Raw genomic sequence first — 14,049 nt, 5'->3', positions numbered from 1 at the left:
TCGTTTGACCACTTCCAAGACGCCGTCCATGCATTGGTGTTTCTATCATACTCTGCATGAAAGTCAGGCTCGTCGAGAGTTATGGCAGCACAAACATGTTCCTCACATCGGGAGAACTGTACCTTGCCAGTTCTGTCCACAGTAATTCCACCCAGTTGTGTAATCAAGTCCATACCCAGGAGTAGGTCGTACCAGAGAAGCTCTCCCTCCACAACCAGAGCTCGCACGGCTACTGCAGGCCCGTCGTTGATGCTTGTGCGGATAATGCTCCCCCACAAGAGGCTAGTTAACCTCCGCCTACAGTTAGTACCGGAATTCTCTCTGCTTTCCAAGTGGCACAGCATATCTTGCTTACGAGAGTCTGGGTGCACCTAGTGTCCACAAGCGCGAGGCGCTCGCTTCCATTAATGTGTATGCTTACAGTGGGTAGCGCCCTGCTCAATGACGATCTGGGGAGAAGACTGGCGCTGTAGCTTCTTCCCTTGCCCGTTTCCCGGACAGGTGCGGGCCAGGTGTCCGTGTTTTTTGCACTTGTAGCACTGCGGCCCGTCAAGTTTCTGAGTTGGTTGACGTGACGAAAGACAATCACGGGCCAAATGGTTGGGTCCTCCACACTTATAGCAGGTTGTAGCTGCGCTTAGGTCCTGCAATCCAACCTGTGATGGTTGTACAGCTGCCGCTTGTTCTATAGTGTTAGGGCTTTTCTTTAGTATTGCTCGTGCCTCTGCCAATACTTCTGATATGTCCATCTCGTTCACTTGGGATGAGGCACGGAGCAGATCTTCCACACTCTTAGGTAATCCTGCAACAAAGGCACACACCAAGCCTTTGTCTGACATCCCTCCAAAAAGGACCGATAGCTTTTTTAGTTCAACCAGATACACATCCACCGTTTCCCCGGGATGTAATTTTCGGGCCATGAATTCCTTCCATGCAGTAACTGGATCTAACGCAAATGCTGTAAAAAGGGCGCGCTTGATGCAGACAAAATCTGTTTTCTTCTCATCAGCCAACTGCTGGTATACTGCATATGCTCCCCCAGTGAGGCGCATTGGGACCACGCATTCCATATGCTTCACCCCACTGAGCTGACATATTAATTCTGCTTTTTCCACCCATTCCTGCACTGAGTGATCAGTGCTACTGCAATCAAACAGGGGAATTAGCTTGGGGTCAAATCCTGACGTCATGCCGGAATAGCTTGTGTTCGTTACAACTCTACTTTCAACCGAGTCATTGTTTATTTCGTTCACCACACTCTTTTCTTCTACCTCTTCTTTTACACACATCTGTTCGCTTTAGTGACTAAAAATCGTCTCTCCTCCCGCTTTCCTTTCCTCGTTATTTATGGAACCAGGGTACGAGATTCTCCGAGATTCCCCGAGACTTTTTTCCACATAAAAGCATGCGGGTGCCATCTTTATTCTCAATTTGTGCTCTGCAGGCACAAACGCGCAGCCGCGTTAACAGTAAGCCACTTCTTTCTCCACATCTCTCCCACAGGAGAGATGTTGTGAGCCCGTCTTTGTTTTATCGTTACTACCATGGCAGGTGCTCGTCTGAACTCCAATCTCTCGTCCCCCCTCGCTAATCTTTCACAAGAAACACCCGTCTGGCTGAAACTACTGTCAATAATTTTCCCCACTCTTTATCTGTGCCTAAATCCAAATGTAGATTCCATGAGCAGAACTTCTTTCTCAGAAGTGCAAAACTGTGGAACTCTCTTCCATTTGCCTGTTTCCCACCTGACTACAACTTGGATGTCTTCAAGTTCAACATAAACAAATTCCTGACAAACCACCCTCTTAAGTAAGACACTATCAAATCTCCAATACTAATGATTACTACAATACTATCTCATTGATTACTGTACATGCAATAACCCTTATCCCCGAGTGGCCTCCAGGCCTTGATAAGTGGTAATCTCCATGTAAAAAAAAAAAAAAATGCCCCGATTGTCGAGGTAGTGGAACTCCTCAAAGCTAACCCTGCACATGCAAGAATACGACATGATGGCCGGGAAGATTTAGTAGTGCTGAGACATCTAGCTCGCTTTCCACGCTCTGATAGACCTCAAAATCCTGCTAAAAGTATTCACCCCGACATTGCAAAAGCAGACCTGACCCAGTCGACCGAAGCAAGTCCCGCTAGTACTATACCTAATACAGAAAATAAATTTGACTATAATAGTCAGAGCCCTAAAAACCAACCTTCCTAGAGGACCACCGGTCCTTCGAATAGCGAACTACCTCCATGCTGAGCTAACAGAATTCGCAGACCAGTCCACCGACTGGATTTATAAAAAAAAAAAAATAAATAAAATAAAACTATTTACAATCTCTTTTACTAGTGGGAGGAGATTGTTATATTTTCATTTAAAGGAAACGCTAATGCAAATGGTTTTGTTCTTACTGTTTAAAAAAAAAAAAAAAAAAAAATATTAGATATGCAAATTCAGTTTCTTGCCACGTGATTTTGCACGCGTTCCTTTTTCTTGAAAAGATTGAGTTTGAGTTCTTTCTCTTTTGCTTTAGTAGCTGTGAATTTTGTTCAATAAACCCTTGGAAAGAGTTTTTGTTTTAAGTCTTAGTTCATTTACAACACAGCATGTTTTGCAATCTGCTAATATTAAATAAAAATGTGACTTTTAGTTCATACAAAATTTTGTATGGAAAATAAGTTTCCGATAAAGTTAATTTAGTTAAGACTTTTTTTTTTTTTTTTGTTTTCCGTACATATGCGACACCATGTTAATTTATTATTTTTTATGTTTTGGTTATTGTGTGACTTTGAAATCAAATTTTGTCCATTTTATTTAGTGTAAAAGAATGTTGGTATGTGATTTCTTCAATATAGAGTAAAAATTCTAATGAATTAATTTTCATTTTACTAGTTTTTGCTTTTGCGTGTCAAAAATTAGTATCGTACATATCTTCAAGTTTTGTCACCCGATATTTACAAAGATTTTGCCTGGATGAACTTTTCCTTTTCAAATTTTTTTTTTTTTTTTTCTTAATATGCAGTGTTCAAGTTTGGTCACCCAACATTTTACACTTTTAAATCACAAGAAAACTCTTTGGTATCCTTACATGTGTGCACAGTTTCTAATACAATAAATCGGTCTCCAATATTGGAACTACTCGACGATAACAGGCACACCCCTTTTACATAAAGGATTTTTCATTTATCAATTTAAGGGTGATAATTAGTAGTCAATGTGTGCTAGAGTACCATTAAAGACTTACCTTTATTGGGGTTACGTTCAGACACAAGATGTCCACGAGTAATATAAGAAATGACATTGCTTAATATCCGGAAAACTACTAAATTGCGTGATATTCGTTTCCAGCATACCCGAAAATCTATAAAAGTCGTCTTTTTAAAGGAAAATATTAGGGTGGAAACCAGGTAAAAAAATCACAAATTCTCAACTACTTTATTTAATGTAACAACGTTTCATAATATTAATAACAAAATATGTAAAATGCGATAATATAATTTTTCTTAAATATTCGAAAAAAAAAAAAAAAAAAAAATGTGCTTGCGCGTACAACAATGGCAACTACAATAACAAATTACATTGCTTAATATCCGGGAAACTACTAATTTGTAGAAATTTTGGTAAATTTATACAAATACCGTGACAGCGAATTAGTAGAAAAAAATGTACCCTAACCCTAACCCAGTTTTCAGATTCGTGTTCAGCACACCGAAACGTAACAGAATACTACGTAAAAGATTTTACTAATTCGCTGTCACGGTGTTTGTATAATAATACCGAAATTTTAAATGCGATATTCGTTTTCAGCATACCCAAAAACCTTTTAAAGTCATCATTTTAAAGAAAAATGTTAAGGTGGAAACCAAGTAAACATTTACCATACTCAGTTATTTTTTTTGCATAAATTAAAATGTTATTATTTCACTTTTAAATTTGTTTTTCAAAATTATAAAAAATATATTACTTTATGAAAATATTCATTGATTTTTTTATAAAGAAAAAAAAATTTATCTAGCACCGTTTGTTGCGGATTTCGAGTCGCCTATTCTTCTTATTAAACTTTTTAAGTGTATCTTGTAGCTTTTCTGACATTTAGCCGGCGACACAGAATTAAAACGTTCTTTACATAGAATAATGGTAGGATATATTTAATAATCATTGTGTAAAATGATCATCGATTTTTAACGATTGATTGATTAGCAATTTCTGTTTCATTAGCAACTGACGAGAAGAAAACACAGTTACTATGGACATTTCACACAATCTTCTACAATCATAGTACCCCCTCCCTCCGGTCCCGATATAGAGTTCCCTGATCTCATAAATACGGCAACTTAATTCCTATTTTAGTTGCGTAAATCCATTTAGCATGAAACAGGTTATAGAAATTGAAAAATTATGAACTTGAATTATCGCCTTTCCTTAGCTAACACCATGTTGGACAGATTTATGAAGATGGTGATTGTATGCGTTTCCAAGCGATTTTTCATTTCGGGGTTTTACGTGTAAGATAAAACTCGTTACGACGGTTCTCTTCAAGTTTAGTCACCCTGTGTTTACAAAGGATTTGTGCGGAGCTGACAGCTGCAAGATGTAACGAGTTTTTTTGTTTTGTTTTTGTTTTTTTTCAAATTACAGAATTTTTTTTATTAACAAAAAAAAAAAAAAATGATTAACCAATTTAGTGCTTATTCAGATTGGCACTTATGGCGGCAATTTAATTTTAATTTCAGAAAATACAGAAAAGTCTGTATGATGTACGTAGTACCAGTCAGAGAACGAAGATGAAATATTAAAAAAAAAAATCACATAATTTGACCAAGTGGCATTTTTTTTTGGTCCAAGAAAATCAAATTTTACGACCAAGCGAGTCGTAGTGTTTTCGTCCGCCATGATTAAATCTGATGTACTAAAAAAGGACAATTCAAATCGAAGAGGTAAAAAAATCAGCCTTACGTTCAATGCAGTTAAGTAGTAAAATCGCTCCAAATCGTCAATTTTAATTTGTTTAGTTAAAAATAAAACTACTTGATCGATTTATGTGATTTTTTGAATATGGCATCTTCCTTCTGTAACATCAGACATTGCCGTAGTTACTTTACTTTTAATTGCCACCATAGGTGCCAATCTGAATATGCACCACCAATTTTTATTCATTTATTAAAAAAAAAAAAAAAAAAAAAAAAAAAAAAAAGGGGGTGAAATTTGAATAAAAAATAATTTTTAAAAAATTCGTTTAATTTTGCAGCCGACAGCTACGCACAAAGCTTTTGTAAACACAGGGTGACTAAACTTAACGATAACACTTTTTTACTAAAACATGGTTTAAGTATTCAAAAATAAAGTGGTTTTGGGAGTGATAGCGAAACTCATGTCACGCCAAATAAATTATATGCCTAAATCAAGAATTAAAGGCAACTTATTGATTGAAGAATTATCAAGTTTAGACATGAACAAACACATGTGCGTCATGATTTGAAGTGTTGGTTGTGGCTTTTTAAAGACTTTTTAAAAACATTTTTTTCCATCTGGATGTTTTAAATTTAAATATTTGCTGATTTTATTTTTAGAACTATTATCTTCTTTTTTAAGTAAAGAAAACAATTATCTACAAGAAAAAAAAACAAATAATCAGGAAGTAAAAAAAAAAAGCAACAATTTATAAAAAGATTAAACAACACAATCTAACTATATCATGTAATGCAAATATATCAATGTGCTTATTTAGAATTTTAATTTAATTTTATTCAGAATTTTAATTTAGAACATGTTTAAAAATAAAACAAACTAAATTGCAGAACAATCTTTACAAGATTGACCGATATGCATATACCTATCACGGAACAAATATGTCATATTCCAAAAATCACGAAAAATTGATCAAGTAATTTTCATTTTTAGGTCAATATGCACTGGTTGGATAACCAGTGGTTATCCAACCTACAAAAGGTGTTTATTCCGAAAGCCGTTCTTAACATGGGGATGTTGAAAATAAGAAATTTGCTTTTATTTTCAAGATGGCGACGCGAGACAGTCGCTTTTTGCTTAGACCTATACATAAAATGCTATTTTATTAGTTAAAAATAAAACTACTTGATCAATTTACGTGATTTGGAGAATATGCCATTTTCATTCAATGACATGTAAGTACATCGTAAAGTGTTTTTTTAAAAGATATTTTTCTGTATTTATTTATTTATTTATTTATTATTATTTTTTTGAAAATAGGTTTAATTCTAAATCGACATCTATATCGGTAAAAAAGAAACGCAATAGAAATAGACCAGTTTTATTTTCATGATCGTTTTCAGGAACTAGAGTTTAACTTCATGTGATCGACTTTTCATTGTCGTAACTCGTTAACGAATGTTGCTGTTACAATATGAGCAGCCATGGTGGACAATCTATATGAGCAAACCAAAATAACAAGAAAGAACTAATTTCGGATTAAATATGCTGTTAATTACATGAATTATTTTCGTGATCCAGAACGAAGACTTGGATTTTTTTTTTTTTTTTTCTGGATAAAGTAAAGACTTTAAATTTTCTATGTTTTTCTAAAATATGTAACAATTAGCAATTTGATAATAATAACTCTACCTCAGGAACTCCTTCTTCACACTGTGTTGCCATTCCCAGCAAAAGGGCATCAAAACGCTCCGGATTGTTCGACATTTTTCCAAATTCTTCCGCCTTCTCGATTCAAGAAATGACAGAGTCGTTCGCTACGCAAAATTCGACACAAAAATGAAACAGCAAATTCGTAGCCGCAGTTGCGTAGCGTAGAAATTATGGAAGTCTAAAAGTGATATTATTAATTAGTATTAATAATAGTTAAAACTCTTAATAAACTAATCAACCGATACACTCTTCATCAAAAACAACAGAAAAAATTATGCTTCGCCAGTGTTTAGACTAATGTTCAAATAAGATCATAGAATTACGTCAATAATTTAATTTTTCATTTATAAATTATTATTATCATTTCTGATGACCTAAAAATAATTAAATAAAAACGCCCACCGCCACCGTTGTTTAAAATGAAGGCTTTCTTTCTAGGTTCATTTTAGGTGGTAATTGTCTGAATTTCTATTTGCGTTCTCGCTTCCCCTTAGCACTTGAAACAGATTCATTCGAGGTCTAGGAAAAAGCACTTGTTCCACTCGTTAACTTTTCCATGACGGAATGTATTTATAATTTACCTTTATTATAGAGTACAGTATACTGCTTGATCGATGATAAATATTTAAGGACTTGTGTGTGTATGTGTGTGGTGTTGAGTTTTCTAGAAAAACATCTTACGGTAACGGAATAAAAAAAGAATGTTTAATGTCATCAAAATATGTTTTATTAAAAAATATATAACTGGTACGTGTTGAAATGGGTTAAACTTCTACTTCGTCATGGCTGGCTATTCACAAATCGGGAATTTCGGCCAGTGTTATCAGCTCCACCTCCTCAAAAAATATTTTTGCAATTTTTTATTTATCTATTTATTTCAAATAATATGTTTGAATGAATTTGAAAAAATCGCGCGGCGCCGAAAAGTAAAAAAAAATAAAATAAAGGTAACAAAAAAAAAAATACAAAAGGAAACACCAAAAAAATGCAAATCAAAAAGCAAGAAAAAAATGTGTGGGTGTGTGCGTGCGTGCGCGCGAGTGTGTGTGTGTGTGTGTGTGTGTGTACGTGTGCACACGCGTATCGTAAGCGAGGCTACACTGTCTCAGCCATATCTCCCTGCCTCTTTGTCCTCCTCCTAGCTCACCTTCGTTACCCGCTCATCCCTATTCCTATAGTAAGTTGGTTACAATTTTTATTTTTTCTTTGTTTTTTCATCCTTTCTGTTACATTAAGACTTAAATATTAAGCACTAGCATTGGCATTGCCCAGTCGTAAAATATGCTTAAATATGATATTTTGATTAATGCAGATTTTATAGTTATTATTATATCATATCTGATCCAATATATATAGTAATGATTTAAAAAGTTTAAAAAAAAAAAAATGACTCATGTGCCACCATCAAGAATCGAAACCAAAACACTTAGCTTACAATTTATTTTTTCCTTTGATGTTAATGCTTGAGCCACAAAGACATGTTTGCTGCAAAGACTAAAAATTAAAACATGAACTAATAGCTCTTACGTTACACATGCATATTTGTAATGCCGTCATTCGACTTTCACCTGGCAAATTCCATTTTTTTTTTTAATTTTCACAATTTTGCACCGATTATATCTGGCTAAAACACCAATATAAAGTTTTGCATGAGTTTGAATACCCTACATATTAAGTTTCATGTCTGTAGACGAAAAACTGACAGAGGAGTTTAGTAGGCAAAATGTTTTAAACAAATATATATATGCATACATAAATATATATATAGAAAGAGGTTTGTGTTTACTATAACCTTTTTATGCAATTATAAATCTGCATGAATATAAATTACACGTAATAGTTAACTAAAGATGATCATTCCATAAGAAAACTGAAAAAACTAATAAGGAATTAATTAAAATGAATGTTTAAAAGAATATGCAAATTAGCTAGATCTTTTGCAGATGAATGCAATTCCACGACTCATATGTAACAAAGTTGTATTTTTCTTTTTAAATAAATAGAAAAAAAGGGATTTTAGTATGAATATTAATACACAAGAAAAAAATAAATAGGAGTATAGATTTAGTAAGTTCATTCACCGTTTTTAATCATGCATAATCTTCTCCCTTTTCAGTTACCATATAATGTATGCGTATGTGTATATGTGTGGGAACATGATGAGAATTAGCAGTGAACCGGATGTTAACGTATCCACCATGAGAGACAAAATGAAAAATCGTCTTTTGCACATGGCTCTACGCATCGCTTCTGCTTGGAAAGAAAAAAATAAGATAACCACAAAATAGTTATCGACCAATGGCAGAGCTCCGTGCCTAAAATAAACACCTCAAATATCACAGTCACTGGGAGCAGGTTTGCCACTATAAAACGAGGGATTTTAGGGAACCAGAGAGAGGAGGAAAAGAAGACGAAGACGCCGGGCTACTAGCTGCTGATGAAAGAAATCACCTGCTTTCCAGTTACAAGCCAGGACACGCATCACCAACAGCAGGATGACCGGCCTACCCTTACCACATCCATCATCCAAAAGATAAGTTACGTTCACGAACATTCATTCCTTGTCAGTTCATACATACCTACAACCATTTTATGAACCTTCATTCCTTGTCAATTCATACATACCTACAAACGTTTTACGAATATTCATTCCTTGTTAAATCGTACATATCTGCAAACATTCTACGAATATTTCACCGTAATACAAACTGTCAAATATCTCCATCGGACAATCCATTCTTCGTTAAATCACATTCCATCCTACGAACACTTTGCCTTTTCTAATACAAACTCTTAGTAGTAAATAAAATCGGCTCTCAACCTTCAATATTTGTCTGTCTTTAATTATATGGAGTCAGAATCTACACACTTCCAACGTTGTTCATTTCATGTATTCTTTGTTGTGACCTCTATGGCGTCCTTCCTACCCCTAATCCTTTTCATAAAAACCGAGGCCATATATGTGATAACTTTGCTTTTCTCCCTCTTCTTCCTTGCATGCATCTCATATGCTAGCAGTCATCGAGGCAATGTGTACACCTCTATTTTTTTATTGTTTTTATTAACATTAATATATATCAATTTCCATGTAATTACTGATGTAGTTATCTTTCTTTAGTGATGCTATGTAGTAGGTCGAACACAAGGAAATATTCGTTAGTTATTTATCTGTCTGTCGATCTATCTATTTATCTATATATGTATTATCGATATATCTCTCGATTTAGTTATCTATTTCTGTATCCATCCATCTCGATCTATCTATCTAATTGGAGAGATAAACAATAGATTAATATGAAGAAGCAGGAGCTGCTAAAAACAGCCTATCCTGCCTTGACAGAGTACAAAATAGACTTCGTGGCTTAGTGGGGGATGCCCTTTTCTCTTCCCTGCAACCTCTCTCCCACAGAAGAGACGTTGCAAGCCTATCTTTGTTTTATCGTTATTTCCATGGCAGGTGCTCGTCTGAACTCCAATATCTGGTCCCCCCTCTCCAATCTTTTACAAAAAACACCCGTCTAGCTGAATCCACTGTCAAAAACTTTCCCCACTCTTTATCTATACCTAAATCAAAACGTAGATTCCATGAACAAAGCTTCTTTCTTAGAAGTGCACGCCTGTGGAACTCTGTTCCGTCTACCTGCTTTCCTCCTGACTACAACTTGGATGTCTTCAAGTCCAACATAAACAAATTCCTGATGAACCGCCCCCCTTAAGCAGACACTTTAAATATCCACACTAACGTACTGTACTTATAATAACCCTTATCCCTGAGTGGCTTCTGGGCCTTGATAAGTGGTGACCACCTCGTTAAAAAAAAAAAGAATGTTAATAAAAGCTGTCAAAATATCATAAAACTATATCATGGACAAGTGTCACTGGAAACATCTGATCAGCTGCCGGAAGTGTGTGAGGGTCACATGGTTCTAGTTAGCTGAGGACAATGATTGAAGATGGAATTTGGATGTTGAGCAGAGCAGACGGTTTAACAGGTCGTTCCCCCCCTTTTTCATCAGGGAGGGAGCTGACGTGTCTCAGAATGTAAACCTAGAATTAACCACTCAAGCAAAGATATTCACTTTCCATTCTTCTGTGTCAATATTCTGGAAAGTGAAATAAAGATAAAGATAATATAAAATACAATCAGCAGTTTTGGAGTGAATGCATATCCGTCCAAACATGTTCCAGCCTCCCCTCCAAGAACAAAATGAATTCCAGATGGACCAAGATCAAGAATGCATGAAAATAATCTATGTTGAAAATACGTTTGACACACACACACACACACACACACACACACACACACACACACACACACACACACACAAATGAACATTTAGACGATCATAGCATTGGAAGACAAATAGACTGCAACAACATAACTTAGGGTTCAGATAGTGAAGAACCACCATAGACATTTAGTGACACGTACACACATCCAGATGAACCCTTTGTCACAAGTACATATCCCTATATGATGTTGGTACTCCATTACACAACAGTAATTGTGGAGTGTAATGTGAGCATAATTGGAGTTTGCTTGGGGTAAATTTCTCACCCTTGGAATGGATTAATTCTGTTTCTTTTAATTCAAATGGGAACAATTATTTTGAAATATGTTTTTTTTTTTTTTCAAAATACGTCGACGGTCATGGAACAAATTAAATTTGTATCTCAATGTATTACTGTACAGGATGGAACGATAAATGTGTCAATCTAAAGAAAACAGCTTTATTTTAAAACTTTTATTGAAAAAATCAATTCAGATAACTTGATTTTGTAGTAAAGCTGACATCTATTCAATGTAGCTGCCTTCAGCCTTAGTCACTGTCTCGATACGGGTCTGGAACTGCAAGCATGCCTTTTCAACAAGCGCCGGTGAGAGCTTGGTGAATACTCAGCAGATAGTGGGGATCAGGCTGGCTTTGGTGTTGTGGGAGGTGATATTAATGATGTTCTCAACGTATGATCAAATTAAGTAGTCCATCGGATTCAGGTTGGGGAGGAGGAGGCCAGTGAGAGAAGAATACAAAGTTGAAGCACTCCTTCTGAAGACAAGCCTGGGTCTCTCTGGATTTGTGGGCTGGAGCTGAGTCCTGCTGCCACACCCCAGGGTTTGCCAGCAGACACATGATTGCACCAGGGGATCACCACACTCTTCAGCATATCCAGGTACACTTTGGTGTTGACTTTCAAGCCGACTATGGAGATGTGAGGGTGCATGTTGTGGCCCTCACTTGACCCTCACTTGAAACCACACCAAAGACCATAACCGTGCCCCAAAACTTTGTTTTCATCACCTTTTCCTCACACATCCCTGTTATTCATGGCAATCTAGCGATGCATTTTGAGGGTTCTAGCAATGGTCTGCAATTAAAAAAAAACGGTTTTCGTCAAGTGGAAATGGAATCATGTTGTATTTTCTAGGGTGACAATTTTAGGGTTACTCTCTGTAGGATCACTCTGTACTTACTGACCCTCTATCGTGGCAACTGCTTGTCCAAAAATGAAATGCACACTTTTATTCTGCTCAAAACTTCTGAACGGTATTCTATTTCCTATATTTCATGCTATCTACTCGCTTAAAACTCTCTTTTTGACAGATTTTCATTCCACATGTCATTTCATTTAAGTTAGCAATATATATATATATATATATATATATATATATATATATATATATATACAATAGAGAATTTGAAAAACATGCGTCTATTTTTTAGCATTCATTACATTTAGAAAACGAGTTTTTGGCAGAAAGATTCCTGAGTTCAACATGATACTGTAGCAGCCGCTACTGTGACGATACGTCCCAGTTGAACAATCCCAAAAGGGGAATTTATCCTCGAAACGTATCGTAAAATAAAAAAATAATTTATGTACATGCCGTTTGTGGAATTGTCACAACCCAGTAGCACTTACCCAGGTTCTGGGCAGTATTTTCATCATGGACTGTTCTTATATAAGATTCACGGTTGACGAAATAACAGGCAATAAATGACAGAACAACACATGTATATATATTATATGCATGTCATTTATTGAGCGTTAAAAATTAAAAAATCAAGACAAAATATTAAAAGAAAAATAATAATGAGAAAACATGCAGACAGTTTGCAACGGGTCAAAAGTGGGTGGGGGGGCAATACTAAAGAAAGTTGTTCAAATGAATATAGCCTCTTTTCTTTTCTTCCCTTTTCTTTTTATCCTTTCTTTTTTTTTTCGCATAGAAAATGATTGAGTCAAGGTGAGGCAGTAAAAATCTTTCATAATAAAAATAAAAACAGTTCAGTACAACGAGTCGACATTTGTGAGATGGGGGGGGATATTGAATGGTACTTATCTGCGAAGACGTGCATTCAACCGATCATTAGGTATCCGACAAAATTCAATTATCTGATGTTATAAAGTGAGGCAGTTCCATTTCGCCAACACACAAGTTGTCGTCGTCCTTCAGAGTTTGCTTGTTCACTCATCTTCTATCATATTTTCTCAACCACCGACGTTCGGTCGCATCTTTCCCATGTTTTGAACCAAGGTGATTTCGCAGTTCTGATGAATTCCCTTTTCGGCCCCAGGGATACAGTTCAGTTGAGAGAAATGCCATTTCCCACGTAAGTCGCATTGGTGCTGCGCCACGCGTCCTTTCCACTCGCGGATATATCTCTTTCAGATGGGTTTGAGCCAAGGTATTTTATAATTTCTCTGTATTTCCTGTTCAGCTCCGGCAGTGAGGATTAAATCGAGTGAAGTTCCAAGCTATCAAGCGAGTCATGTTGGCTGGTGTCGGTCGCATTTTTATTATCGACATTCGTTCGACAATGTGGTCAGCTACATCTCTTTTTAAAAAAGTCCCTTTTCATTTTTCCCGCGAAAATGGTTTTTCTTTTCTTCTCCTTCTTCTTTTGCCTGCACGCTGCTTCGTTTGGGGTTGAGGTGGGGTGTCTGGATCTCGTCATGACCTTCGCACGTGTTTTTTTGATGAATGACTTGGTGAGAGGATGGGGGTGAGGTGTCTATCTCGCTTCCTAGGAAGGGGAGTATTGCGTGAGCCTTTTCTAGTCTCACACAAAAACACGTGTTCACATTTCAAGCTATATTACTTGTCATATACATACGCGCACACAAACATATGCACCCACGTCCACACACATACATATATTCACATTCGCGCACATACACTCACATTCACGTGTATACACACACGCTAATGTACACACATGTACACACACAGATGAACGACGTCACTTCCCTTTCAAAGGAAATCCACACATGCGCGAAAGACTACCGGAAACACCTATAAAAGAAAGAGCAATAAGCAGCATCTTCCTTTTCGACTTAGCTCTCGAGCTGAGCGGCCGTCCGACTATTCGCCCCCCCCTTTCGGGGTGCCCGTGCGCGTCGCGCTCCCTGCGACTATGTATGGG

At 36.3% G+C, this 14,049-nt stretch overlaps 1 protein-coding gene across 1 annotated transcript in view; it reads right to left on the bottom strand.

Annotated features, from left to right (window-relative positions):
• LOC145285829 (nuclear migration protein nudC-like) overlaps positions 1 to 6,770 on the bottom strand; it is a 42,497-nt gene extending 35,727 nt beyond the window's left edge. The window contains exon 1 of the mRNA XM_080134265.1: positions 6,602 to 6,770. Coding sequence (XP_079990391.1) covers positions 6,602 to 6,676 — 75 coding nt within the window. The 5' untranslated portion in view covers positions 6,677 to 6,770. The remainder of the gene's footprint in view (positions 1 to 6,601) is intronic.
• Between the last annotated feature and the right edge of the window lie 7,279 nt (positions 6,771 to 14,049).

This window comes from Euprymna scolopes, chromosome 10, assembly GCF_053919585.1.
Source record: "Euprymna scolopes isolate OS-2025 chromosome 10, ASM5391958v1, whole genome shotgun sequence".
NCBI lineage: Eukaryota > Metazoa > Mollusca > Cephalopoda > Sepiida > Sepiolidae > Euprymna > Euprymna scolopes.
Note: the sequence above shows the minus strand (reverse complement) of the source record. Positions and strands in the feature narration are given on the sequence as shown.